Source organism: Haliaeetus albicilla, chromosome 32 (genome assembly GCF_947461875.1).
Source record: "Haliaeetus albicilla chromosome 32, bHalAlb1.1, whole genome shotgun sequence".
In the NCBI taxonomy this organism is placed as follows: domain Eukaryota; kingdom Metazoa; phylum Chordata; class Aves; order Accipitriformes; family Accipitridae; genus Haliaeetus; species Haliaeetus albicilla.
This window is the reverse complement of record NC_091514.1, coordinates 445,683-472,904: the sequence shown is the minus strand read 5'-3', so window position 1 is coordinate 472,904 and position 27,222 is coordinate 445,683. Positions and strand designations below refer to the sequence as shown.

Below are 27,222 nucleotides of genomic sequence, written 5' to 3'. Positions count from 1 at the left end.
TGGTTTGGCTGCAGGATGTGCGGTCCCTGTGGTACCTTCTAGATCTGGTTCTGCTGTAGGACGGGTACTACTCATGGTACTTTCAAGACCTGGTTTGGCTGCAGGATGTGCGGTCCCTGTGGTACCTTCTAGATCTGGTTCTGCTGTAGGACGGGTACTACTCATGGTACTTTCAAGACCTGGTTTGGCTGCAGGATGTGCGGTCCCTGTGGTACCTTCTAGATCTGGTTCTGCTGTAGGACGGGTACTACTCATGGTACTTTCAAGACCTGGTTTGGCTGCAGGATGTGCGGTCCCTGTGGTACCTTCTAGATCTGGTTCTGCTGTAGGACGGGTACTACTCATGGTACTTTCAAGACCTGGTTTGGCTGCAGGATGTGTGCTCAATGGGGTACCATCTGGGTCCTGTTTCACTGAAAGATGTGTACTACTCATGGTACCTTCAGGACCTGGTTCTGCTGCAGGACTTGTGCTACTCAGAGTATCATCTAGACCAAAATCTACTGAAGAATGTGTTGTCCATTTGGTACCATCTGCATCCAGTTCTGCTGGTGGACGTGTGCTCTTCAGGGTACCTTCGGGACCTGGCTCTCCCATGTTCTGGTTGCTCCACATGGTATCACCTGCTGGGACCACCATGGTGGGGGCCAAGTCCTGCCTCGCTTTGGGCCTGGTGCCTTGTGTGGTACCAACCAGATCCTGCCCCACTTTGGCTTGAGTGGCATCAATGGGATCCTGTCCTGTTGGCCGTTGGGTGAACTGGATGGCAACTGCCATATCTTGCCCTGTTTGCGGCTGGGTGGCATCAACTGGATCCCGCTCTGCCTTGGGCTTGGTACCTCGCATGGTCCCAGCCAAACCCCGTCCTGGTGGTTCCCTGGTGGTCTGGTTGGTGCCTGCCAGGACCTGTCCAGCTTTGGGCCGGGTGATCCGTACAGTACTGGTTGGATCCCGCCCTGCTTTGGGCCGGGTGACGCGGATGGTACTGACTGGATCCCGTCCTGACTTGGACCTGTTGGTGCCAGCTGGATGCCACCCTGCCTTGGACCTGTTGGTGCCAGCTGGATGCCACCCTGCCTTGGACCTGTTGGCTCCCGCTGGATCCCATCCTGCCTTGGACCTGTTGGTGCCAGCTGGATGCCACCCTGCCTTGGACCTGTTGGTTCCCACTGGATCCCATCCTGCCTTGGACCTGTTGGTGCCAGCTGGATGCCACCCTGCCTTGGACCTGTTGGTTCCCACTGGATCCCGCTCTGCCTTGGACCTGTTGGTGCCAGCTGGATGCCACCCTGTCTTGGACCTGTTGGTGCCTGCTGGATCCCATCCTGCCTTGGACCTGTTGGTGCCAGCTGGATGCCACTCTGTCTTGGACCTGTTGGTTCCCACTGGATCCCATCCTGCCTTGGACCTGTTGGTGCCAGCTGGATGCCACCCTGTCTTGGACCTGTTGGTGCCAGCTGGATGCCACCCTGCCTTGGACCTGTTGGTTCCCACTGGATCCCGCTCTGCCTTGGACCTGTTGGTGCCAGCTGGATGCCACCCTGTCTTGGACCTGTTGGTGCCTGCTGGATCCCATCCTGCCTTGGACCTGTTGGTGCCAGCTGGATGCCACCCTGTTTTGGACCTGTTGGTTCCCACTGAATCCCATCCTGCCTTGGACCTGTTGGTGCCAGCTGGATCCCATCCTGCCTTGGACCTGTTGGTGCCAGCTGGATGCCACCCTGCCTTGGACCTGTTGGTTCCCACTGGATCCCATCCTGCCTTGGACCTGTTGGTGCCAGCTGGATGCCACCCTGTCTTGGACCTGTTGGTGCCAGCTGGATACCGTCCTGCCTTGGACCTGTTGGTGCCAGCTGGATGCCACCCTGTTTTGGACCTGTTGGTTCCCACTGGATCCCATCCTGCCTTGGACCTGTTGGTGCCAGCTGGATGCCACCCTGTCTTGGACCTGTTGGTGCCAGCTGGATACCGTCCTGCCTTGGACCTGTTGGTGCCAGCTGTATCCCATCCCACCTTGGACCTGATGGTATCAGCTGGATCTCGTCCCACTTTAGACCTGGTGACACCAGCTGCATTCTGTCCTGCCTTGGGCTTGGTGCTCTGGATGATGCGGGCCGGATCCTGCTCTGCTTTGAGTCGGGTGATCCTGATGATACGAATGGGATCTCGCCCTGCTTTGGCTTGGGTGGCACCAATTTGACCCTGTCCTGCAGGGCGCTGGGTGCTGGTGGTGGCACCAGTTACATCCCATCGTGTGGGGTGCTGGGTAGTGGGGGTGGTGCTGGCCAGATCCTGTCCTGTGGGGCGCTGGGTGCCGGGGGTGGCACCAGTTACATCCCATTGTGTGGGGTGCTGGGTGGCAGGGGTGGTGCTGGCCAGACCCTGTCCTGCAGGGTGCTGGGTGCTGGTGGTGGCAGCAGTTACATCCCATCGTGTGGGGTGCTGGGTGGCAGGGGTGGTGCTGGCCAGACCCTGTCCTGCAGGGTGCTGGGTGCTGGTGGTGGCAGCAGTTGCCTCCCATTGTGTAGGGTGCTGGGTAGCAGGGGTGGCGCTGGCCAGACCTTGTCCTGTGGGGCGCTGGGTGCCGGGGGTGGCACCAGTTACATCCCATCGTGTGGGGTGCTGGGTGGCAGGGGTGGCGCTGGCCAGACCTTGTCCTGCAGGGTGCTGGGTGCTGCTGGTCAGCGGAGAGGTCCTCGTCGGTGACAGCAGGTCCCCTTGCCCTGCAGCAACGATAGGGTCACTCAGCTCAGCTCTGGGGGGGCACCCAGGGCCAGAGGTGGGGACATCGCTTGGGGACAGGGTCTCTGGAACATGAAGAGGGGCCCCAGCAGGCAGGGTTGGTCCAAATCTGCTCTGGCCCCCAGCCCCGCAGCCGGGCTAGGGTAGCAAAACTTGGGGTCCCACATTGCAACCAGCCACCCGCCGGCTCCCTGGGACCTTGCAGAGGGGGACGGGGACCCCCCCATTCCCGTTCCTCCTACCCTTGCGGGTTGTCCTTGCGGTGGGCTGGCTGGCTGCGGTGCTCCGGGGAGAGCTGGGGACGCGGGGACGTGCGGAGGGGGGCACCCGGGCTGGTTTCATCTGCGGCTGGCGGGGAGTGGGCTCTGCAGGGCGGACATCCAGGTTGGCCAGCTCATCTGCGGGCAGAGGAGAGCAGCGTGAGCCCTGCAGTGCGTGCACTGCACACGTGCTGCGCCCTGCGCACACATGCATGGCATACGCACTGCGCCCTGTGCGCACACACACACACTGCACAGACCCTGTGTCCCCGCGCACCGCACACACGCACTGCGCCCTGCGCACACACGCACTGCACCCTTCGCAGGCAAACACTGCACAGACTGCTCCCTGCCCACGCACACATGCACTGCACACACACACTGCACACACGCACTGCACACACGCTCTGCGCCCTGCCCACACACGCACTGCACAGACTCTGTGTCCCTGTGCACTGCACACACACACTGCACGCATGCAATGCACCCTGCCCATGCATGCGCTGCACAGACTCTGTGTCCCTGTGCACTGCACACACACACTGCACGCATGCAATGCACCCTGCCCATGCATGCGCTGCACACATGCAAGCACTGCACAGGCATACGCTGCACAGACTCGGTGTCCCTGCGCACCGCGCACACGCACTGCACCCTGCCCACGCACACTGCCCACGCACTGCACGCTCACCGCTGCCGCTTGCAGCACAGCCGTGCTGCGCCCTGCGGGCTGCGCACCCACGGGGTTTGCATTTCAGCTGCAGTGTCCCCGTGCTCACCCGCTGCCCTGGGACCACCGCACGGGTACGGGGACCGTGTGCCCACTGCATCACCCCCATGGAGTCACGGCCCCCCCAGCCCCCAGCATCGCGGGTACCTGCGCAGACAACGGCAGCATCCTCCCGGTGCTGGCAGTTGGTGACACCCCAGGGAGAAGCCGGGCACCCCAGCAGGGACGATTCGTTCCCTTGGCACCGCACATCATCCAGCCAGATGGGCCCGGTGCCCTCGCCAAAAAAAGCTGCCCGGGGTGCGTCGAGGGCAGCCCCACAGCCCAGTTGCCGGCAGACCACCGCTGCATCCTGCAGCCCCCACAGGTCATCGCAGACAGTGCCCCATTGACCGGCGTGGAAGATCTCCAGCCGGCCGGCGCAGCGCCCCGTGGCACCCACCAGCCGCACGGTCGGACCCCCTGTGGCTGAGAGAGGCTGGGGTCAGCGTCGGTGCGGGCCCCATGGCGGGGGGGGGTACCTGTGCACACTATAGCTGTGCACACCATACCCGTGCACGCCGTGCCTGTGCACACCATGACTGTGCACGTCACTGTGCACACCATACTTGTGCATGCTGTGCCCGTGCACAGCGTACCTGTGCATGCTGTGCCCGTGCACACCTTGCCAGTGCACACGTAGCTCTTCACGCCGTACCTGTGCTTGCTGTGCCTGTGCACACCATGACTGTGCACACCTTGCTGGTGCACGCCATACCTGTGCACGCCGTGCCCATGCACACCATGACTGTGCACACTGTACCTGTGCACACTGTACCTGTGCATGCTGTGCCCGTGCACAGTGTACCCGTGCATGCTGTGTCCATGCACACCTTGCTGGTGCACAGTGTATCCGTGCATGCTGTGCCAGTGCACACCATGACTGCACACTGTAGCTGTGCATGCTGTGCCTGTGCATACCTTGCCTGTGCACACCATAGCTGTGCATGCCGTGCCTGTGCACACCTTGCCAGTACACACGTAGCTGTTCACACCATACCTGTGCGTGCTGCGCCTGTGCACACCATGACTGTTCACACTGTGCCTGTGCACACCATGACTGTGCACACCGTACCTGTGCATGCTGCGCCCGTGCACACCTTGCCCGTGCACAGTGTACCTGTTCACACTGTACCAGTGCATGCTGTGCCCATGCACACCTTGCCCGTGCACAGTGTACCTGTTCACACTATACCAGTGCGTGCTGTGCCCATGCACACCTTGCCCATGCACAGTGTACCTGTGCATGCCGTGCCTGTGCACACCTTGCCCAGGCACTCGTAGCTGTGCACACCGTACCTGCGCGTGCTGCGCCCGTGCACACCATGACTGTGCACACCATACCCGTGCACGCTTTGCCCATGCACACCTTGCCCATGCACAGTGTACCTGTGCAGCTGTGACTGTGCACACCGTACCTGTGCATGCCATGCCCGTGCACACCGTGCCTGGGCGTGCCGTACTTGCACACGCTGCATCTGTGCATGCTCTACCTGTGCGCAGCATCCCCCTGCACCAGTGCGTGCCGTAACCTGCCTGTGCTGTGCTTGCACACATTATTGCTGTGCATGCTCTGCCTGTGCGCATCGTACCTGTGCATGCTTTACCCGTGCACACCGCACCGGTGCAGGCTGCACCTGTGCATGCCGTAACGGGTGGCTGGGTGTCGGTGGGCAGCGGTGTGGGGGTCCAGGGGTGCTCGCTGGTGCCGAGGGGCTGGAAACGGTGAGCTGTGGGGAGCGGCGGTCAGGCGGAGAGGTCCCCAGCTCGGCCTCCCCGCTCACCCACCCACCCGCCCGCCGCAGCCCACCTGAGCAGACGGCGCTGGCATCCTCTTCGTGGGCGCAGACGTGGGGACGCCAACCCCGGTGCCGGCACAGGACCAGGCGTTCCTCCGTGCCCCGGCACCGCAACCCGTTGAGCCAGATGGGACCCAAGCCCTCGCCAAACCAGGCTCCCGGCGGGGCGGCCAAGGCGTCCCCGCAGCCCAGCTGCCTGCAGACCACCGCCGCATCCGGCAGCCCCCAGTCGTCGTCGCAGACGGTGCCCCACTGCCCGCCGTGCTGCACCTCCACCCGCCCGGCGCAGCGCCCAGGGCCCCCGGCCAGACGAACTGGGAAAGGACCTGGGGACAGACTGGGCTCAGGGACCGGGGCCAACGGCACCCGCCAGCACCCACCGGGACCCACCGGGAACCCCTGGGAGCGCTGCATGCACTGGGACCTAAGGGGACGTACTGGGAGCCCTGCACACACCGGGACCTATTGGGATGTACTGGGAGCCCTGCACGCACTGGGACCTGTCCAGTTGTACTGGGAGCACCGTAGACACTGGGACCTATCGGGATGTACTGGGAGCCCTGCAGACACTGGGACCTACTGGGATGTAGTGTGAGCCCTGCACACACTGGGACCTATCAGGATGTACTGGGAGCCCTGCATGCACTGGGACCTACTGGGATGTAGTGGGAGCCCTGCGCGCACTGGGACCTATTGGGAAGTAACGGGAGCCCTGCACGCACTGGGACCTGTCCAGTTGTACTGGGAGCCCCGTAGACACTGGGACCTAATGGGACTTAGTGGGAGCCCTGCACACACTGGGACCTATCGGGACGTAATGGGAACCCTGCACACACTGGGACCTACTGGGATGTAGTGGGAGCCCTGTGCACACTGGGACCTATCAGGACGTAATGGGACCCCTGCACGCACTGGGACCTGTCCAGTTGTACTGGGAGCCCCGTAGACACTGGGACCTATTGGGATGTACTGGGAGCCCTGCAAGCACTGGCATCTATTGGGATGTACTGGGAGCCCTGCACACACTGGGACCTATCGGGATGTACTGGGAGCCCTGCATGCACTGGGACCCACTGGAATCCTTTGCATTCACTGGGACCCCTGGGAGCTCCCCCTCACTGGGACTCATTGGGATCCTTTGAACAAATTGGGACCTACTGGGCTCCTTTGCACATGCTGGGGCCTGCTGGGAGCTATCAGGACCCACTGGAATCCACTGGGACCCCTGTACACACTGGGACCTGCTGGGACCCCTGCATGCCCCAGGGCCCCTACCCACAGTGGGACCCACGGGGATCCTTTGCAGTCACTGGGACCCCCTGGGAGCTCCCACTCACTGGGAGGCACTGGGCCAGCCCCCCCTTCCCACCCCCCCTGCTGCCCCACCTCCCTTCCCCCCCACCCCAGTACCTGTGCTGTGGGGTCCCAGCAGCCCCACTGGAGACCAAGGAGAGAGGATGAGTGGGGGCACCCAGGCGTCCAGGCACCCCAACCCTGTCCCAGGATCCCCGAGGGCCGGGGGTCCCTGGGGCACTCAGCAGTGGGGACCAGTGCCCTTCCCAGTGCCCTGTGACCAGTGCCCTGTGACCAGCAACCGGTGCCCTTTCAAGTGCCCAGTACCCCGTGTCCAGTATGCAGTGCCCTTCCCAGTGTGCTGCCCAGTGCCCCGTGCCCCATGCCCAGTGCCCTTCCCAGTGCCCCATGTCCAGCAACCAGTGCCCTTCCCCACGCCCAGTGCACAGTGCTCAGTATCCAGATACCAGTACCACTGCCCAGTGCCCTTCCCAGTGCCCAGCCTTCTGACCAGAGACCACTGCCCAGTGCCCCTTGCCCAGTGTCCTGTGCCCTTCCCAGTCCCCAGTTCCTCCCATGCCCACTGCCCATGACAGCTCACCCTACCCAGTTCCCCTCCCATTGACCAGTGTCCAGGACAGCCCAGAACATCCAGTGCCCTGCCCAGTGCCTCACAGTTTTCCCAGTATCCCACACAGCCCAGTGCTTAGTTGCCAGCCCAGCCTTTAGTGCCCCACATCCAGTGCCCAGTTCCCAGTGCCCCATGCCCAGTTCCCAGTGCCCAGCATGGTCCACAGCGCCCAGTGCAATTCCCAGTGCCCTTCCCTGTGCCCAGTTCCCAGTGCCCCATGCCTTGTTCCCAGTGCCCAGCATGGTCCACAGCACCCAGTGCAATTCCCAGTGCTCTTCCCAGTGCCCAGTTCCCAGTGCCCTGTGCCCTGCCCAGTGCCCAGCACCACCCACGGTGCCCAGTGCCCTGCACCTGCCCCCCCACTCCCGCAGTGTCCCACAGCCCCAGCTGGGTGCAGTGTCCCACGCAGTGCCCAGTATCCCACGCAGTGCCCAGTATCCCCTGCAGTGCCCAGTGCCGTGCTCAGCCCCTTTGCAATGCCCTGCCCAGTGCCCTCCCGCAGCAGTGCCCTTCCCTTCCAGTGCCCAGTGCAGCACCCAGTCCTCTGCAGTGCCCAGGGCAGTGCCCAGACCCCCCCATGCAGTGCCCGTGCAGTGCTAGTGCCACGTCCAGCACTGTGCCCATGCAGTGCAGTGCCAGTGCAGTGCCCAACACTGTATTCAGCCTCCCCTCCCAGCCCCCACACCATATGCATGCCATAGCTGTGCCATATGCACACCCAACCCTGTGCAGTGCCAGTGCCTGTGCAGTGAAGTGCCAGTGCAGTGCCCAGCGACATATCCAACCTCCCCTCCCAGCCCCCACACCACGCTCAATCTGTAGCTGTGCCATGCACAAGCTGACCCCATGCAGTGCCCATGCAGTGCCAGTGCCACTGCAGTGCCCATGCAGCGTAGTGCCAGCACAGTGCCTGGGCAGTGCCCGGTGCTATATTCAACCTCCCCTCCCAGCACCCACAACCATACCCATGCCATGACTGTGCCATATGCACGCCAACCCCATGCAGTGCCTGTGCCAGTGCTGCTGCAGTGCCCATGCAGTGTAGTGCCAGCGCAGTGCCTGGGCAGTGGCTGGTGCCGTATTCAACCCCTCTCCCAGCACCCACAACCATACCCGTGCCACACGCACGCCAACCTCGTGTGGTGCCCGTACCAGTGCAGTGCCAGTGCCAGTGCAGTGCCACTGCAGTGCCCGTGCCAGTGCAGCCCCTGTGCTCGTGTGGCGCCCAGCGCTGCACTCAACTTTCCACCCAGCACCCACGCCGTACCCGTGCCATACGCACGCCAACTCGGTGCAGTGCCTTGCCAGTGCAGTGCCGTGCCAGTGCAGTGCCGTGCCGGTGCAGCGCCAGCGCTCGTGCAGCACCCAGTGCTGTATTCAACGCCCCCCCCCCCACCACCCAGCACCCACACCATACCCGTGCCATACGCACGCCAACCCCGTGCAGCGCCCGTGCCAGTGCCAGCGCAGTGCCAGTGCAGCGCAGCGCCCGCGCAGCGCCGGCGGTGCCGCTGGGCTCACCCAGGAGCAGGAGGGCGAGGGCCATGGCGGGCGGTGGTGGCGATGGGGCCGGCCGGCGGGCGGGGAGGACGAGATGGGGCTGCTGGGCCAAGGATGACTCAGTCCGTCCGTCCGTCTGTCCAGGGGACAGGGGGGGCTGGGCTGGGGGCAGAGGGGGGGGGACCCTGGGACCCCCCGAGCCGGGGGGCAGAGTGTCCCCCTTGTTTTGTGTGTGTGTGTGTCCCCCAAGCCGGTGGGGCTTGGGTCAGGGCAGGTGGGGGTTAACACCAGAGCCACGCGGCGCCCAGGGGACACACGTGCAGCGCCCACACGTCTGCACGCGACCTCTCGCCGCCCCGACACGCGTGTGCAAGCGGCCTCCCGCCACCCTGACACGTGTATGCACGGGGCCTCTGACCACCTCGACATGCGTGGGCATGGGGCTTCCCGCCACGTGTGTGCACACAGCCTTCTGTCACCTCGCCACGTGTGTGCACACGGTCTCCTGCCATCCCGACACATGTGTGCACGGGGCCTCCTGCCACCCCGACACATGTGTGCAAGTGGCCTCCCGCTGCCCCGACATGCGTGTGCAGAGATGGGCGCACACATGTGCGCACTCACTTGCACACGCACACATGTATTCATGCACATATGCACAGAGACATCCACACTCATGCACAGACATGCACACTCACACACGTGTGCACATGCACACATATGCACACATGCAAACATACATACGCATGCACACACACATGCACACTGAGATGCACAAATGTGCACGCATGCACACACATGTACAAATGCACACATGTGCCCACATACACCCGCACATGCACACATATGCACACGCACACACATAACATGCACACAGGTGCACACACTGGCACGCATGCAAGCACATACTTGCTCATGCACATGTACAAATGCACACACATGCACTCAGATGCACAAATGCACACACATGCAGACATGTGCAGACACATGCACATACACTTGCACACGTGTGCAGATGCACACACATGTGCAAACGTGCACATTTATTATGTCTACTGAGATTCTTTTGACTCCCCTTGTCTCACACGTATACACATGCACACACGTACACCCACACACGCAGACACATGCGCACGCACACATGCACATGTACACACATGTGCACACACATGCACACACGCAAGCACACACAGGTGCATGCACATGTACAAATGCACACACACGCACACGTGCACACGCACGTGCGCAGGCACACATGCACACATGGGCACACGCAAACACATACTGGGAGTCAGTGGGGCCATACTGGGAGGGATACTGGTGCCATACTGGGGGGGGGGGTTACTGGCGCCATACTGGGGGGTCAGTGGGGCCACATTGAGGGGGGGACACTGGGGCGATAGTGGGGGCCAGCAGGGCCATACTGGGGGTCAGTTGGGCTGTACTGGGGGGGATGCCACAGGCCCACTAGGCCGGGGCTGTGGGGGCAGTGGGGCAGGATTTGGGGTACCCCTGTCCCCCCCAGACCCCTGTCCTCCCCATTGCTCCCAAATGTCCCTCAGAGCCCCACCCCCCCGCCTCCCAGTGACTCCCTTCCCCCCCCCAACCCCACCTCTCCAGTGTTCCCAGTAAACCCCCCAGTTCCCCAGTAACCTCCACCCCCCCGCCGCAGTGCTCCCCCATGGTCCCTCCCGCGCCCCCCCCCCCACTCCGCCCATGGACCCGCCCAGGCCACGCTGCATCGCACAGGCCCCGCCCCCGGCCCCACCCCCTCTCCATGACCGCCGGGCAACAATCCCACCCCAACCACCGCCCCCGCCCCTAGCAACGCCCCGCCCCTAGCGACGACACCTTCCCACAGCGACAGCCCCGCCCCTAGCGACGGCTCCGCCCCCCCAGTGGCCCCCCCCCAGCCCGGTAAGGAAGAGCCGCACGGCGCGGGGCGGGGCACCGTTTATTGACCACGCCCACGGCGGGCCCAGGCATCCGGGGGCGGGGCCAACCCCCCCGTCCCCCGGGACTCCAAGGCTACGACCCCCCCCCCCCCCCCCCCCCAGCACCGGCTCCACAGGGGTGGCTGGGGGAGCCACGGGGCATCCTGGGTGGGGGGTCCTGGGTGCCTTTGGGGGGGCCCTGGGGGGTCCTGTGGCATCCTGGGGATCCCGGGGGTCCGGCCCCCTCCCCCCAGAAGATGTGCATCAGTGAGACCCCGGGGCTGAGCGCCCCCCCCCCCCGCCAGCTCTGGCTCTGCAGGGGGGGGTCTTGGGGGGGGTCCCAGGGGTTCCCCACCCCCCCTCAGAAAGTGTGAACCAGAGGGACATTGGGCAGCTCCGGGGCAGGGGGTCCCGTCCCTGTCCCCCCCCCACTACTGCCACCCCCGGGCACACCCCGGGCTGGGGTGGGGGGCTGCCCCCCACCGCTGCTCGCCGGCACTGGGTCACCCCGGACCAGGAGGATTCGGGGGGGTCCGGGGGGGGGCAGCTGGGCCAGCGCCTGCAGGCAGAGGCGAGCAGGTCCCCCCCCACTCCCCCGTAGCAGCAGTACGGGGGGCAGCCCCCCGGCTGCCCCCACCACCGCCAGCTGCGGGGACGGGGAGGGGGACGGGCCCCCCCCCGCCACAAGAACCTCGGGGGGCTGCGGCTGGACGTTGGGCACCTCTGCGGCCTGGAGATGGACATTGGTCACCTCCGTGGGCTTGAGTTGGACGTTGGGCACCTCCAAGGCCTTGAGTTGGACATTGGGCACCTCCAAGGTCTTGAGTTGCACATTGGGTACCTCCACGGTCTTGAGTTGGACGTTGGGTACCTCCACGGTCTTGAGTTGGATGTTGGGTACCTCCACGGTCTTGAGTTGGACATTGGGCACCTCCAAGGTCTTGAGTTGGACGTTGGGTACCTCCACGGTCTTGAGTTGGATGTTGGGCACCTCCTCTGTGGTCTTGAGATGCATGTTAGGCCCCTCTGTGGTCTTGAGTTGGACGCTGGGCACCTCCAACATTTGGTGACAGGCACTGGGCACCTCAGTGGCCTGGAGATGGACATTTGTCACCTCCATTGTCTTCAGTTGGATGTTGGGCACCTCCGTGATCTTGAGATGGATGTTGGGCACCTCCATCATTTGGTGATGGACACTGGACACCTCGGTGTCTTGGAGATGGACATTGGTCATCTCCGTGGTCTGGAGATGGACGCTGGGCACCTCTGTGACTTGGAGATGGACACTGGGCACCTCAGTGGTTTGGTGACACACACTGGGCACCTCTGCAGCCTGGAGATGGACATTTGTCACCTCCGTGGTTTGGGGATGGATGCTGGGCACCTCAGTGGCTTGCAGCTGGACAGTGGTTACCTCTGCATCCTGGACATGGACGCTGGGCACCTCTGCGGCCTGGAGATGGACACTGGGCACCTCCATGGTTTGGTGATGGACGTTGGTCACCTCAGTGGCCTGCAGGTGGACATTGGTCACCTTCGTGGTCTGGAGATGGACACCGGGCACCTCTGTGGCTTCAAGATGGACATCGGGTACCTCAGTGGTTTCGAGATGGACATCGGGCACCTCACTGGTGTCAAGATGGACATTGGGCACCTCTGTGGTCTGCAGCTGGATGTTGGCCACCTCCATGGCCTGTAGGTGGATGTTGGGCACCTCTGTGGCTTGGAGATGGATGCTGGGCAACTCCGTAGCCGGGAGATGAATGTCAGGCACCTCTGTGGCCTCGAGATGGACACTGGGGACCTCCGTGGTTTGGAGAGGGACACTGGGGACCTCAGCGGCTTGGAGAGGGACATTGGACACCTCTGTGGCTTGGAGATGGATGTCGGGTACCTTGGTAGTCTGCAGCTGGACGTTGGGTACCTCCGTGGCCTGGAGATGGACGCTGGGCACCTCCGTGGCCTGGAGATGGACGCTGGGCACCTCCGTGGCCTGGAGATGGACATCTGTCACCTCCGTGGCCTGGAGATGGATGCCGGGCAGCTCTGAGGGCTGTGGCAGGGCTTGGAGCTGGATGTTGGTGATCTCAGAGGGCTGTGGCAGGGCTTGGAGCTGGACATTTGTGACCTCAGTGGCCTGCAGCTGGATGTTGGTGACATCCAAGGGTTGTGGCAGGGCTTGGAGCTGGATGTTGGTCACCTTGGAGGATTGTGGCAGGGCTTGGAGCTGGACATTTGTCACCTCAGTGGCCTGCAGCTGGATGTTGGTGACCTCAGAGGGTTGTGGCAGGGCTCGTAGCTGGATGTTGGTGACATCCAAGGGTTGTGGCAGGGCTTGCAGCTGGACATTTGTCACCTCTGCGGCCTGCAGTTGGATGTTGGTGACATCCGAGGGTTGTGGCAGAGCTTGGAGCTGGATGTTGGTGACGTCCGAGGGTTGTGGCAGAGCATGGAGCTGGATGTTGGCTACCTTGGAGGGCTGTGGCAGGGCTTGCAGCTGGACATTTGTCACGTCACCGGCTTGGAGCTGGATGTTGGTGACATCCAAGGGCTGCGGCAGGGCTTGGAGCTGGACGTTGGTCACCTCGGCAGCTTGGAGCTGGATGTTGGTGACATCCAAGGGCTGCGGCAGGGCTTGGAGCTGGACGTTGGTCACCTCACTGGCTTGGAGCTGGATGTTGGTCACCTTGGAGGGCTGCGGCAGGGCTTGGAGCTGGACATTTGTCATCTCGGCAGCTTGGAGCTGGATGTTGGCGACATCCAAGGGCTGCGGCAGGGCTTGGAGCTGGACACTTGTCACCTCCGTGGCTTGGAGCTGGACATTTGTCACCTCGGCGGCTTGGAGCTGGATATTGGTGACCTCCAACGGTTGCGGCAGGGCTTGGAGCTGGACATTGGTCACCTCGGCCGCCTGCAGCTGGACGCCAGTGACCTCGGGGGCCTGCGGTCCCCGCGGCGGGAGGACACCACCAACGCCACCTCTCAGGACGATGACGCTGGCCCCCGCCGGGGTCCCCGCCACCGCCTGGAGCTGGACGCTGGGCAGCGCTTGCCCCGCGCCGGGTACCAACAGGATGCTCTGCCCGGCAGTGGGGGATCCCGATGCCCGGGGACCCTTCCCCGTCCGGGACGGGGGACCCTCGGCGGGCAGGAGGGTGAAAGCAGGGGGCTCGGCCGGGGGGCTGGGCAGCAGGAGGAGCTTCCGCGGAGGGGCCGGGGGGCTGGGGATGAGCTGCAGGCCCTGCGGGGTCTGCACCAGCAGGAAGGTCTGGGCTTCGGAAGGGGGCGGAGGGGGGCGGCGGGGGGTCCCACGGGGGCCGGGAGCGTGGGTGCGGAGGTGACGCTGGAGGTAGGAAGCCATGACGAAGGCCTTGGGACAGAGCGGGCAGCGGTAGGGGCGGGCGGCGGAGTGGGTACGGCGGTGGAGCTGGAGGTTGGAGGAGTGGGTGAAGGTCTTGCCGCACTGGGGGCAGGCGTAGGGCCGCTCGCCGGTGTGGACCCGCTGGTGTTGCCGGAGGTTGGAGGTTTGGGCGAAGGCTTTGCCGCAGACGGGGCAGGCGTGGGGCCGCTCGCCGGTGTGGAGCTGGCGATGGCGGCGGAGGCAGGAGGTGTTCTTGAAGGCTTTGGGGCAGTCGGGGCAGCGGTAGGGCCGCTCGCCGGTGTGTTGCCGGAGGTGGTACTGGTAGTGGGACGCCCACTTGAAGGTGAGACCGCACTGGGCGCACTCGAAAGCCCGCAGCCCCGTGTGAACCCGCTGGTGAATCTGGAGGAGGGAAGAACGCTTGAAGGCCTTGCCGCACTCGCGGCAGGCGTAGGGTCGTTCACCCGTGTGGTCCCGCATGTGGTAACGCAGCCCCGAGGAGCCCTTGAAGGCTTTGCCGCACTCAGTGCATTGGTAAGGGCGCTCCGGGGCAGGCTGGGGCACCGCTGGGGGGTGAGGATCCTCGGGGGGGGGACGAGGTGGGACAGCAGCGGGGTGGCTGCGTTGGTGGCCCAGCAGCCCGGCCAGTTGGGTGAAGGTCTTGGGGCAGACGGCGCACTTGAAGGGCCGCTCGGCAGCGTGGCCGTGCCGGTGCCGGGCCAACCCCGAGCTGTTCTTGAAGGTCTTGCCACAGGTGGGGCAGCGGTGGGATGCAGCCGGGGGGGTCACCGCTGTCACCGAGTGGCTGCCTTGGTGACCCAGCAGCTCCTCCTCGCTGGTGAAGCTCAGCGGGCAGGCGGAGCACCTCCAGAGCGTCTCCGGCGGTGCGGCGGGAGCCGGGAGGAGCGGCGGCATGGCAGCGTGGCCGGCGTGGCTCTGGAGGTGTTTCTGCAAGCAGGCGTCGGAGACGAAGGCCTTGGCGCAGGTCGGGCACTCGTGGGGCCGGGTGCCGGTGTGGGTGCGGCGGTGGAGGAGGAGGTTGGAAGAGTGGGTGAAGGTCTTACCACACTGGGAGCAGGCGTAGGGCCGCTCGCCGGTGTGGACCCGCTGGTGTTGCCGGAGGTTGGTGGCTTGGGCGAAGGCTTTGCCGCAGACGGGGCAGGCGTGGGGCCGCTCGCCGGTGTGGGTGTGACGGTGACGGCGGAGGCTGGAAGAGTTCTTGAAGGCCTTGGGGCAAGCGGGGCAGCGGTAGGGCCGCTCGCCGGTGTGTTGCCGGAGGTGGTACTGGTAGTGGGACGCCCACTTGAAGGTGAGACCGCACTGGGCGCACTCGAAAGCCCGCAGCCCCGTGTGAACCCGCTGGTGGGTCTGGAGGAGGGAGGAACGCTTGAAGGCCTTGCCGCACTGGGGGCAGGCGTAGGGTCGCTCGCCCGTGTGGCCCCGCTGGTGGTAGAGGAGGGCGGAGGAGCCCTTGAAGGCCTTGGGGCACTCGGGGCACTTGTAGGGCCGTTCGCCCGTGTGGCTGCGTTGGTGGTGGGCCAGGCGGGATGACCACCTGAAGGCCTTCCCGCATTCCCGGCAGGCGTAGGGCTGGTCGGCCGTGCCCGGACCACTGGTCCGGGACCCGGTTGGCCCCGCTGGTGGTGTCGCTCCTGCCATGCTGACAGCCCTGGGGGGGGACATAAGGGGAAGGTGGGCAGGGGGCGACAACCACCACCACCCCCCCCCCCTCGCCATCAGAGGGACCCGGCCCGGACACGTGGAGCTGCTGAGAGCAGGGGTGAGGGGGCGTGGCCTCCGCGAGGAGGCGTGGCCTCAGCGGCTAGGGAGGAGTCAGCCCCAGCGCGTTGGCAGCGCTGCGGGGGCGTGGCCTGGCCTGCGAAGGGCGGGGCCACCCCGAGGAAGGCCCGCCCCCACCAGCCACTTTACTCCTTCACGCCCCGCCCCCGCCGGGCCGTGATCCCCTCCGGGCCACGCCCCCGCCGGCCAACTTTCCCCTTCCAGGCCACGCCCCCACCGTACCTGAAAGCCTTTCAGGCCCCGCCCCCGCCGGGAACTTGATCCCCTCCGGGCCACGCCCCCGCCGGCCAACTTTCCCCTTCCAGGCCACGCCCCCACCGTACCTGAAAGCTGTTCAGGCCCCGCCCCCGCCGCCCCTCCAGACCACGCCCCCCTCCGCCGGCCCTCCAGCCCCCTCACGCCCCGCCCCCTTTCCCCTTCAGGCCCCGCCCCCGCCGAGCCCTGATCCCTTCCAGGCCCCGCCCCCGCCGCCCTCTGCCCTACCCTCGCGCCCCGCCCCCGCCCCGCCTCCAGGCCCCGCCCTCGCCGCCCAGCCCCGCGCAGGCGCCGCCGCCGCCGCCGCCCCGGCCCCGCCGCCGTCGCCGCCCGCCCCCCGCTGCCCGCTCACCTGCCGGGAAGGGGCGGGGGAAGGCGCCGCCGCGGCGGGGCAGGGCAGGGCAAGGCAGGGCAGGGCCCGCTCCGGCCGCCCGCCGCCGCAAGCCCGCCCGCCCCCGCCGCCGCCGCGCACCCGACTGGGCCGCGCCGGGCGCGGAGCCACGCCCCCCCCCGGCGCGCCGCGCGCACCCGGTGGCCGGGCCGGGCCCGCGCGGGGAGCTCCTGGGAAATGGAGTCCGCGGCGCCGCCATCTTGGAGCGGGGACGGAGGGACGAGGTAAAGGGCGAACCCCCTGTCCCCACCGTAACGGGTCCGGATAGCCGGCGGGCCACCGAGATAACGGGATCGGGTGCCCGGCGGGCCGCGTGTCGGTGTCCCCGTCAACCCCCCAGGGGGACTCAGGGGATTTGGGGGGGAGTCCGCGGGGGGGGAGTTGGAGGGATTGGGGGCCTGGGGGGGCTCAGGGGGGGCGTGGGGTCGGGGGCAGGAGGGGGGCTGATGGGGATTTGGGGGGCTCGGAGGGGGTGGGGGGCTCGGAAGGGTTGTGGGAACTGGGGGGCAGGAGGTTGGGGGGGCTGATGGGGATTTGGGGGGCTCAGAGGGGTTGTGGGAACTGGGGGGCAGGAGGTTGGGGGGCTCATGGGCATCTGGGGGGCTCAGAGGTGTTGGGGAACTGGGGGGCAGGAGGTTGGGGGGCTCATGGGCATCTGGGGGGCTCAGAGGTGTTGGGGAACTGGGGGGCAGGAGGTTGGGGGGCTGATGGGGATTTGGGGGGCTCGGAGGGGTTGGGGGACTGGGGGCAGGAGGTTGGGGGAGCTGATGGGGATTTGGGGGGCTCAGAGGGGGTGGGGGAACTGGGGGCAGGAGGTTGGGGGAGCTGATGGGGATTTGGGGGGCTCAGAGGGGTTGTGGGAACTGGGGGGCAGGAGGTTGGGGGGCTCATGGGCATCTGGGGGGCTCAGAGGTGTTGGGGAACTGGGGGGCAGGAGGTTGGGGGGCTCATGGGCATCTGGGGGCTCAGAGGTGTTGGGGAACTGGGGGGCAGGAGGTTGGGGGGCTGATGGGGATTTGGGGGGCTCGGAGGGGTTGGGGGACTGGGGGCAGGAGGTTGGGGGAGCTGATGGGGATTTGGGGGGCTCGGAGGGGGTGGGGGAACTGGGGGGGCAGGAGGTTGGGGGGGCTGATGGGGATTTGGGGGGCTCAGAGGGGTTGGGGGAACTGGGGGGGCAGGAGGTTGGGGGGCTGATGGGGATTTGGGGGGCTCGGAGGGGTTGGGGGACTGGGGGCAGGAGGTTGGGGGAGCTGATGGGGATTTGGGGGGCTCGGAGGGGATGGGGGAACTGGGGGGGCAGGAGGTTGGGGGGGCTGATGGGGATTTGGGGGGCTCAGAGGGGTTGGGGGAACTGGGGGGCAGGAGGTTGGGGGGCTGATGGGGATTTGGGGGCTCAAGAGGGGTTGGGGAACTGGGGGGCAGGAGGTTGGGGGGCTGATGGGGATTTGGGGGGCTCGGAGGGGTTGGGGGACTGGGGGCAGGAGGTTGGGGGAGCTGATGGGGATTTGGGGGGCTCGGAGGGGGTGGGGGGCTCGGAAGGGTTGTGGGAACTGGGGGGCAGGAGGTTGGGGGGGCTGATGGGGATTTGGGGGGCTCAGAGGGGTTGTGGGAACTGGGGGGCAGGAGGTTGGGGGGCTCATGGGCATCTGGGGGGCTCAGAGGTGTTGGGGAACTGGGGGGCAGGAGGTTGGGGGGGCTGATGGGGATTTGGGGGGCTCAGAGGGGTTGGGGGAACTGGGGGGCAGGAGGTTGGGGGCTGATGGGGATTTGGGGGGCTCGGAGGGGTTGGGGGACTGGGGGCAGGAGGTTGGGGGAGCTGATGGGGATTTGGGGGGCTCAGAGGGGTTGTGGGAACTGGGGGGCAGGAGGTTGGGGGGCTCATGGGCATCTGGGGGGCTCAGAGGTGTTGGGGAACTGGGGGGCAGGAGGTTGGGGGGCTGATGGGGATTTGGGGGGCTCGGAGGGGTTGTGGGATCTGGGGGGCAGGAGGTTGGGGGGCTCATGGGCATCTGGGGGGCTCAGAGGGGTTGGGGAACTGGGGGGCAGGAGGTTGGGGGGGCTGATGGGGATTTGGGGGCTCAAGAGGGGTTGGGGAACTGGGGGGCAGGAGGTTGGGGGGCTGATGGGGATTTGGGGGGCTCGGAGGGGTTGGGGGACTGGGGGCAGGAGGTTGGGGGGGCTGATGGGGATTTGGGGGGCTCAGAGGGGGTGGGGGGCTCGGGAGGGGTTTGTGGGGCTCGTAAGGGTTGTGGGAACTGAGGAGCAGGAGGTTGGGGGCCTGATGGGGATTTGGGGGACTCAGAGAGGTTGGGGGGCTCTGAGGGGGTGGGGGAACTGGGGGGCAGGAGGTTGGGGTGGTGATGGGGATGTGGGAGGATCGGAGGGGTTAGAGGGCTCGTAAGGGTTGTGGGAACTGGGGGGCAGAAGGTTGGGGGGCTGATGGGGATTTGGGGGGCTCTGAGGGATTGGGGGGTTCAGAGGGGTTGGGGGAGCTGGGGGTGTTGGGGGGCTTGGGGTGGGTTGGGGGGAGCCGGGAGAAAGAGGTTGGATGAATTGGGGGCCTCAGAGGTGGTTGGAGCAACTGGTGCACTATGAGGGGGGTTGTGGGGAATTGGGGGGCTGGAAGTCATTGGGGGGGGTGTTGGGGTGTCCCCCAGGACCTCCCGGAGGAGCCAGTGCCACTGGGATATGGGGTGGGGAGGGGAACAGGCAGGATCCCAGGACCCCTGTCACCCCATCTCCCTTGTCCCCTGGCCCCCCCACCAGAGATATCCCCTCTCCTGCAGGCCACCCCCTCCCTGGGCCATGACACCGAGGACACAGATGGGCGCAGGACAGGAGACCCCCCACAAGGAGCCCCTGGAGGGGGACAGCTGCTACCCTGGTGAGGATGGCTGGGGGGGTCCCTGCGATCCCCCCCCCAACCTGGGGACTGCCCCCCCCACATCCCCTGGGAGAAGCTCGTGACTTGGGCAGGGTCGCCATAAGAGAGTGGGTGAGGGTCCCCTTATTGCTTCCCCATTTTACCCCTGCCTTGTTGCCCCTTGCTTACTCCCCCCCCCATCCTCCTTCCCCCCCCCCCCATCCTCCTTTTTCCCCCCCCGTTGTTGCCCCCACTTGCTCGCAGCCCTCAGGACTGGGACCAAGGATGTTGTCACCCTGGAGCCACCAACGTGTCGTGACCCCTCCGGGTGCAGGTGGGTGACGGGGGTGGGGACTGCTTGAGGTGGGGGTGGCATGTCTCTGGGGACCTGGTGGCCCACGTGTCCCTGTGCCCGGGGTGCCACATATTCCCCTGTGGGGCTGGAGCTGGGCATGGGACAGGGGACCCTCCTGTGGGTGCTGGCCTGGGTCACCAGTACAGGGGGGCTGCCCCACATCTCCCCCTTTGCTCCTGCACCCCTTCCCTGCCCCACATCTCCTCTGTTGCTCCTGCATCTCTCCCTGCCCCACATCTCCTCCTGTGCTCCCCCTTCTTGCCCCACATCTCCTGTTGCTGCATGGCCATGTGCACCTTCTCTGTCCTTATATTATCCATCTTTATATAGTTCTTCTATCATCTGCCCTTATATTGTCCATCCTTATATTGTCCATCTTTATGCCCCCCCTGGCTTTGGTAGCGGCAAGTATCCCCTGCTATGCCCTATAGATTCCTGAAAAGCTCCCCAGCACTGCCCTATAGCCCGTGTGTCCCCAGCTGTGCTCTGCAGATCCCTGAAAAGCCCCTCCCTGCCCCAGCAGCCTGGATCTCCTCCTGCTTCTTCCCAGCAGCCAGGATCTCATCCCAGCAGAGGAGGAACCCAGGTAGACAGCAAGGTCCTTCACCTGGCCAGACCTCGGGATCAGAACATGCTTCTGCCCACCTTCCCTGCACGCGTGGAGCATGCCAGGTGTCCCCGTCCTCCAGCCATCTCCATCTGCACCCTTGGGGACCTCATGTAGGATGCAAAACACCCGCCCCACCTGTGATGCTGGAGGTGATGCTAGAGGTGCTCCAACACAAGTCTCCCTGCCCATGTACACGTGGCATCGGCTGCACCAGCTGATTCAGTGGACCATCTGAAATGCTTGCTCTTACCCTTGCTCTTCAATGACTCCCTGTGCCACCTTCCCTGGAGCAGGAGGCTTCTCTGAGCAACAGAGGCATCTGACAAGCCCTTTCCCTTCCCCACGAGGCGTTCCCTGCCTCCAACAGTGGCTACTGCTCTCGGTGCAATGTTTGCAAGAGGATGCTCACCTAAAATCAGTGTCCCGTGCGGAGGGGCAGTGCAGGAAGTGGTTTGAAACCCAAGTAAAGTGGGTACAGCAAGTTACGGCTTCATTTCTTCACACCTTGGTGGCCATTTCTAACTTACTCAACCTTATTTTATTTTATTTAAACAACTGGAGGAAAAAAATAATTGGCAAAAGGAGCTTGCTTTGCCTTCCACCCTCCGTATGAAGGTCTCTCCAGACATTTGCCCTGAGGCAAGCATTTCTGGGGGTGGTTGATACCAAGCAGCCACACCAATCTCCATTGGCTGGCTGCGGGCTCCAGCTCACCTTCAACAAAGCCCAAAACTGAATTCGTAGCTTAGTCAGAACTTTGTTGTAGTGAACTCAAGGTTTGTTCCTGAGGTTGAATCCTAAAAGCAATGCCAAATCAATGCCTGCCACAGCTGTTTTTGACCGATGAGATGGTTGAAGTCCTCAGGTCAACCACGAGACCCCATCCCAGACCTGGGTGAGCTGAAGGGGAGGGAACAGTCGTGACAAAGACGGCAGCTTAAGCCAAGCAAGAAAGGAGAATAAGAGCTAGGCAGGAGGACATGGTGTCTGGTGTCCTCTGCTCGGCAATTAATAACTGGGAGATCCTTGGCTGACCTGCTGCCAGCTGTGGTCCCACGGGCATGTCTGCAGCCTCACCACCCACATTTGCCGGTGGGGATGGAGAAGAGGACCTCTTGCAGATGGCCTCAGTGGGTTTGGGCCGAATTCCTGCTTCAGATCTGAATGAGATAGTAGCTGAAAGTGGAAGAGGCTGCTCTCCTTCCCTGCCAAGAGCACTTGCTGCCTGTCCCAAGCTTCTGAGATGCTCCTGAAGGGTTGCCATGCTGGTGCCCACACCTGATCCACTGGTCTCAGCCCCTTTGGTGGGGCCATACCGGAGTCTGCTCCCCATCAAGGTGATGGGCTATTTGATGCTCATCCATTTTCTTGTCTGTTGGCTATGGAGTCTGCATTGTGTATGAGCAGGCACACTCGCTGGGGCGAAGCTAAGACACTACAACCAAGCCCTGCAACTCCCCCAGCCCTCCCCGTCCCCCTTCTGATGTCCTCTTGCACAGTGGACCTATGCGATGTCACCCACAGCAGCTGCGGCCAGAGGATGCTTGCTGGTCACCAAGGATCAAGCTGAAAGTAGAAGATTCAGTTCCCCTTCATCCACTGGACTCCACGTGATGCAAGAGCCACTGAGGAGCCGGGGGATGGAGTGTGGAAAGTGTCCTCTCCCAGCTGCCTTCATCACGTCTTCAGCATATTTCTTCTCTAGCTGGTGATGGTGGACCTGATCTCAGCCCCTGCCAAGCCTACCTCTTCCTGCACCCCTGCCAGGCTGGGAGAAGCTTCTCCAAAAGTCCTTTGCTGTCCGCTGGGCACCCTATGGGCGACAGACTATCCATCCATGCTGGTCTTGGGGCTGCAGAGATCCTCCTCATCCTAGCAGGGCTGTGTGGTGAGTGCTCTCGTATTTCCCCCCCGCATCCCCTCCTCCCCAGTGCTGGTTGAACGCCGCATTTTGGGATGTGGCATGCCAGAGTGCTGCTGCTCCTCTTCGTTTCTGGGCGGTTTGATTGTGGTTGCTGCAAATTTGTAAGGTGCGCGCTTAGAGCAACACCCGTGGTTTCATGGTTAAGGTGGATGTGTAGACCAACACCCATGGTTTCATGGTTTCTTAAATTGCATGCTTAGAGCAACACCCATGGTTTCATGGCTTCATAAGGTGCGCGTGTAAAGCAACGGGTGCTTCTGCAAGTAGGGTAGACACAGACCTGCCAAGCCCAGCTGCAATGGGCAGCTCTCCTCCAGCTGATGGCTGCAAAAGACTTGAGGCTCCCTCAAAAGTGCCAGTATCTTCTAGAAGGTACATGCCATGAAGAGAGGAGAAATTTTTATGGTGGTAGAGTTGCACAGCACATTAGGAATAAGCAGTGAAAAGTGGGAACCAAGTGCACTGAGTGTGTTGCTGCCATTTCAGTAGCACTGACGATGGCCTATGGAGCTTTGAATGGCCAAAAAATGAGGAGGAATGGGATTTACGTGCCCTGTGATGGGGAAGGCCATATCACAGTGTTGATGTGCTTGGGTCAGGCTGCTCTGAAGAAGCAGGATGCGTGCTTGCAGAAAGTAAGGGAGCCCTTTGCTCAGCTCCTACCCTGGGGTCAAGGCTGTTCATCCAGCAAAGCCAGGTTAGAGCTGTGGGTCAGAGTCCCTGGCACCTTGTGCTCCAGCTGCACAGTCTTGCTCAAAATCACTCCCACAAAAAGCCTGCAACTCAGTTACCCGTGCTGGTGTTGTGCTTAGGGAGTTCATCCTGCAACTTGTGCAGAGTCAAGCACTTAAAAAGCAATTAGCAAAGCGTCTTAATGTATTTTGGCCTTCATGGTTTTGAGGGACACTATTCTCAGCTGGAAAAGCCTGGAGGTTACTCAAGGGCCAGCTGCCATGTGTCCCCCTGAAAATAATTATAATAAAATTAATTATAATAAAATTATAGTTGTTCATCTCTTTCTCTCTCTCTTGCTGGTTCTCCCCCATTCCTTTAGGCCAACAAGTGTCAATATGCTTTCCCAGCTGCTCTCTAGCCTCTTGCATGATTTCCCATTAACATCTCCTTCCCTTTGCTCTCCATTGTCACCAGCGTCAGGTCCTGCCAACGTAAGGCTGGTGAATGGCCCTGACTCCTGCACGGGCCGGCTGGAGGTGTTTTACAATGGTACCTGGGGGACAGTGTGCGATGACCACTGGGACCTCAATGGCGCCCGCGTGGTCTGCCAGCAGCTGGGCTGCGGGATGGCGCTGTCGGCCGTTGGCGGGGCTCGCTACGGGCGAGGAGCAGACCCCATCTGGCTGGACAACGTACGGTGCACTGGGACAGAGGCTGCCCTTTCCGAGTGCCAGGCACGACCCTGGGGAGCCCACAACTGCGGGCACGGGGAAGACGCCAGCGTTGTGTGCTCAGGTGAGGAGCACGCACCCACCATGGCTGCATTAGCTGCTGTGGACAACCAAAGGGTTAAACAGTAGGCAGGACAGCTGTTGTGCCTCTTGCTATTGATTGGTTGCCCCTTCTTTTTGACTGATAGCCACTCCTTGTTGAGTGGTTGCCCCTTCTTTTTGACTGATAGCCACTCCTTGTTGAGTGGTTGCCCCTAGCTATTGAGTGGTTGCCCCTTGCTGTTGACTGGTGGCCAATTCTCGTTGACTGGTCGTCCCTTCTTGTTGGCTGGTTGCCCCTTGTTGTTGACTGGGTGTCCTCTGATTGTACAGTGAGTGTAGGCACCCAGCTCACAGATAGACACGTAATTATGGCCGCTGGCAGGTAGGACCCTTAATTTTGAGCTGGATCTGGCCCCTACAGGTAGGCAGAATTACTCCCTCCCTACCTAATTTTGTGAAGAATTAGCCTCTTCACACCATTGCTCCAGGCAATTTCCAAATGCTGGTCTCGCCTTCCAAAGCTCTCCACATCTTCCGGCATTGAGGCTGCAGATCCCTGGCCATTTCTCAGCCCAACTACCTCTTGGCTTCACGGGGATGAACCCCTTCATGGGCATAGCCTGTCGGATGCCATCTGGGTTTGCTGGGCAGGAGACCCTGCTCCTAAGCATTGCCGGCGATGGCATGCACAGCAAAGTCTCTGACTGTTTGCTCCCCGGGGGTGTTTGCAGGGGCACCCGTTCCAGGTTCGACCCATACCAGGCTGGTGAATGGCTCCAGTTTCTGCTCTGGCAGAGTTGAAGTCTTCCACAATGGTGAATGGGGTACCGTGTGTGACGACAACTGGAGCCTGGAGGACGCCAAAGTGGTGTGCAGGGAGGTGGGCTGTGGCCAAGAACTGTCAGCTCCGTCCGGGGCTGCCTTCGGGCAAGGGTCGGGGCCCATCTGGCTGGACGAAGTGACCTGTGCTGGGACGGAGGCTGCCCTTTCTCTGTGCTGGGCCAGGTCCTGGGGAAGCCATAACTGCAACCACGGAGAGGATGCTGGCGTTGAATGCACAGGTATCTCTTCACTGGTGCCCCATCAGGGCTGGCACCCAGGCTATCATAGTTTTTTTTGGTTTGTTGTTTTTGTTTTGTTTTGGTTTGGTTTTGAGGGAGGGGTGGAGAAAAGAGCAGAAGACCTTTGAAATGGTCCTGGATGTAGATGTCCCTATTGCAGCCCTGCCAATGGAAGCAGGAAGAATCCTCTGATGGGTGGGTGTGTGCTGGGGAAGGGAAAAGGGAGCTTCAGAGGGGACATCCATCCAAATGTCACCTGCCAGGGAGGGTGATGAGTTTGGAGAGGTGGTGAGCACCTGAGGGGAGCCTGCTCTTCTCATTTTGGGTGGGCAACCTCGTCACCCTCCAGCTGTGAGGTTCTGGGATGATTGAAGGACCGATCAGCTCCAGCCCTGTCACCTCCTGGGACATCCAGATGTTTTTGGCACTCGTCTCTTTTCAGAACCGACTCAGGTCCGGCTGGTGAATGGCTCCAGCCGCTGCTCAGGGCGAGTTGAGGTCCACCACAACCAGCAGTGGGGGACAGTGTGCGATGACAGCTGGGACCTGAACGATGCTGAGGTGGTGTGCCGGCAGCTGGGCTGCGGGCTGGCCATGTCAGCCCCTGGCAGGGCTCTGTTTGGGAAAGGACACAGTCCCATCTGGCTGGATGAGGTGAACTGCACTGGGATGGAAGGTGCCATCACTGAATGCAGCTTCAGGCCCTGGGGAGCCCATAACTGCAACCACAGTGAAGATGCGGGTGTCATATGCTCAGGTAAGCCTGGCCCAGGTCATGGCTTCAAGGAGAGTTTTTCTGTAGGTACACTTGCATCTAATTTCAGTTTGCTTCCCTCCATGCGCATTGTTTTCCTTCGGGTATAATGCCGTTGCAAGCAACAGTCAAAAATACTCAGGAGGTGAGATAGCTCTGCTTCTGTAGGCATCATATCAATAGACTATCTGGATGCATTCCTGCCCATTTGTGGCAGTCCTCTGTCTGACACCTTAAAATGTCAGTTCTCAAGTGGCTTGCCACATCCATCCTGCACACCTGTTCCGGATGTTGAAGTGCATTTCAGAGGAGGCATTTGGGCATCAATGTTTGCCATGTGTGGCTGGAGGCTTCTCCATCTTTGTGTCTCAAGCTTCTGGATCTCTAGAGGTAGTCCAAGATGGAAAGACATCCCCCCCCATTCCTCCAGCTTGCAGTGGGATGCCAGCTCTGTCTTCCCAGAAGACAAAACTGGGTGGGTTCAGGGAATATTTGCAAGGAGCTGCAGTAGAGCAGAGCAAACAGAGAAGCACCATGAAAAGACTCTCCTCCTTGACAGAGCCAAGCCAGTCCAGCCTTCATTGACTAGAGTAAATAAACACAGGTTTTTAAAGCATTTCCTCTTTAGTTGTGTTCTCCAAGGGAGATGTAGTCACTCTAGGAGACCTCTGAAGCACACTCATGGTTTGGACATGGATGTCCAAGAGTCTTCTTGGCATTGCCCAAGGGAAACACTCTCTCCGAGGCATCCCACAGTGTTTTTAGCTTCTCCTAAATACAACCAGGTCTTTCTGTTGCTTCCAACTGAAGACGCTGATGTGGATGGGGGAAGCACGATTACGCACTCTTACCTTGTATGATTGCATGTCATCACCAACACCAGCAGGGTGTCTGCTTCAGAGGGCTGAGGTGTACCATGCCCCCGTTTATTCATTTGTCTCATTCCCCCTTTTAGACCCCACGGAGCTACGGCTGGTGAACGGCCCGAATCGCTGCACTGGGCGCCTCGAGGTGCTTCATGACCAGCAGTGGGGGTCCGTGTGTGACAACGACTGGGACATGGAGGATGCCAAAGTGGTGTGCCGGCAGCTGGGCTGCGGCGCTCCAATCTCTGCTCCAGGCTGGGCTAGGTTTGGCAGGGGCTATGACCCCATCTGGTTGGAGACGGTCAGCTGCCAGGGGACGGAGGCTGCCCTTACCGAGTGCAGAACCCAGATGCAGGGCACCCACAGCTGCCACCACGGGGAAGACGCCAGTGTGGTGTGCTCAGGTGACCCCCCAACCGCATTCCTGCCGTGTGTCTGTAGGAAAAGCTGTGCCACCACCGAGCCATACGTCCCTTTCCTCCAGAGGGAAGGGAATGATAATTCCCTTGATACTAGTGATAATCATGATAATAATGGTAATAAGGGCAAGGGATGCAAGGGGGATCCCATCACTGCTGCTTTTCCCATGTTCCCTGGCTCATTTTC

General features: G+C 62.6%; 4 protein-coding genes across 7 annotated transcripts in view; 1 reads left to right on the top strand and 3 right to left on the bottom strand.

Moving 5' to 3' along the window:
- Positions 1-431: 431 nt before the first annotated feature.
- LOC138683232 (uncharacterized) lies at positions 432-9,101 on the bottom strand. Its single transcript, XM_069774780.1, has 8 exons — positions 9,016-9,101; positions 6,981-7,007; positions 5,582-5,896; positions 5,364-5,501; positions 3,880-4,200; positions 2,985-3,140; positions 576-2,723; positions 432-472 (listed from the first exon to the last, which is right to left on the bottom strand). The coding sequence occupies exons 1-8, from the start codon at positions 9,038-9,040 to the stop codon at positions 432-434; spliced, it is 3,171 nt and encodes a 1,056-aa protein (XP_069630881.1). The 5' UTR covers positions 9,041-9,101.
- Positions 9,102-10,928: 1,827 nt separating this feature from the next.
- On the bottom strand, positions 10,929-16,827 carry LOC104321681 (zinc finger protein 628). 4 transcript variants are annotated; one of them, XM_069774748.1, is made up of 3 exons: positions 16,697-16,827; positions 11,860-15,958; positions 10,929-11,709 (listed from the first exon to the last, which is right to left on the bottom strand). In XM_069774748.1, exons 2-3 carry the CDS (start codon positions 15,946-15,948, stop codon positions 11,290-11,292), a joined length of 4,509 nt encoding a protein of 1,502 aa, XP_069630849.1. In that variant the 5' UTR covers positions 15,949-15,958; positions 16,697-16,827; the 3' UTR covers positions 10,929-11,289. The 4 variants fall into 4 exon arrangements, with proteins under 4 accessions (XP_069630849.1, XP_069630850.1, XP_069630848.1 ...); XM_069774749.1 differs by having other exon boundaries at positions 11,920-15,958; XM_069774747.1 differs by having other exon boundaries at positions 10,929-12,882; positions 12,943-15,958.
- A 4-nt stretch (positions 16,828-16,831) lies between these two features.
- Positions 16,832-27,222, top strand: part of LOC104314536 (scavenger receptor cysteine-rich domain-containing protein DMBT1) — a 52,134-nt gene continuing 41,743 nt past the window's right edge. Inside the window, exons 1-8 of the mRNA XM_069774778.1 lie at positions 16,832-16,959; positions 19,522-19,619; positions 19,863-19,932; positions 20,507-22,451; positions 23,637-23,957; positions 24,667-24,996; positions 25,439-25,753; positions 26,706-27,020. Coding sequence (XP_069630879.1) covers positions 22,379-22,451; positions 23,637-23,957; positions 24,667-24,996; positions 25,439-25,753; positions 26,706-27,020 — 1,354 coding nt within the window. The 5' untranslated portion in view covers positions 16,832-16,959; positions 19,522-19,619; positions 19,863-19,932; positions 20,507-22,378. The remainder of the gene's footprint in view (positions 16,960-19,521; positions 19,620-19,862; positions 19,933-20,506; positions 22,452-23,636; positions 23,958-24,666; positions 24,997-25,438; positions 25,754-26,705; positions 27,021-27,222) is intronic.
- Positions 17,520-18,744, bottom strand: LOC138683231 (uncharacterized). The gene is made up of 2 exons (XM_069774779.1): positions 18,409-18,744; positions 17,520-18,023 (listed from the first exon to the last, which is right to left on the bottom strand). The coding sequence occupies exons 1-2, from the start codon at positions 18,742-18,744 to the stop codon at positions 17,520-17,522; spliced, it is 840 nt and encodes a 279-aa protein (XP_069630880.1).

Excerpts from the sequence above, each read along its gene's own strand:
- LOC138683232 (XM_069774780.1), bottom strand. The coding sequence starts at position 9,040 with ATGGCCCTCGCCCTCCTGCTCCTGG. Across the intron at positions 4,201-5,363 it reads CACGGGTAAAGCATGCACAG|CCACAGGGGGTCCGACCGTG; the intron begins GTACGATGCGCA and ends AGCCTCTCTCAG. Across the intron at positions 473-575 it reads GGGAGAGCCAGGTCCCGAAG|CACAAGTCCTGCAGCAGAAC; the intron begins GTACCCTGAAGA and ends TACTCTGAGTAG.
- LOC104321681 (XM_069774745.1), bottom strand. The coding sequence starts at position 15,948 with ATGGCAGGAGCGACACCACCAGCGGGGCCAACCGGGTCCCGGACCAGT.
- LOC138683231 (XM_069774779.1), bottom strand. The coding sequence starts at position 18,744 with ATGCCCATGAGCCCCCCAACCTCCTGCCCCCCAGATCCCACAACCCCT. Across the intron at positions 18,024-18,408 it reads CCCCAACCTCCTGCCCCCCA|TTCCCCCATCCCCTCCGAGC; the intron begins GTTCCCCAACAC and ends CTGCCCCCCCAG.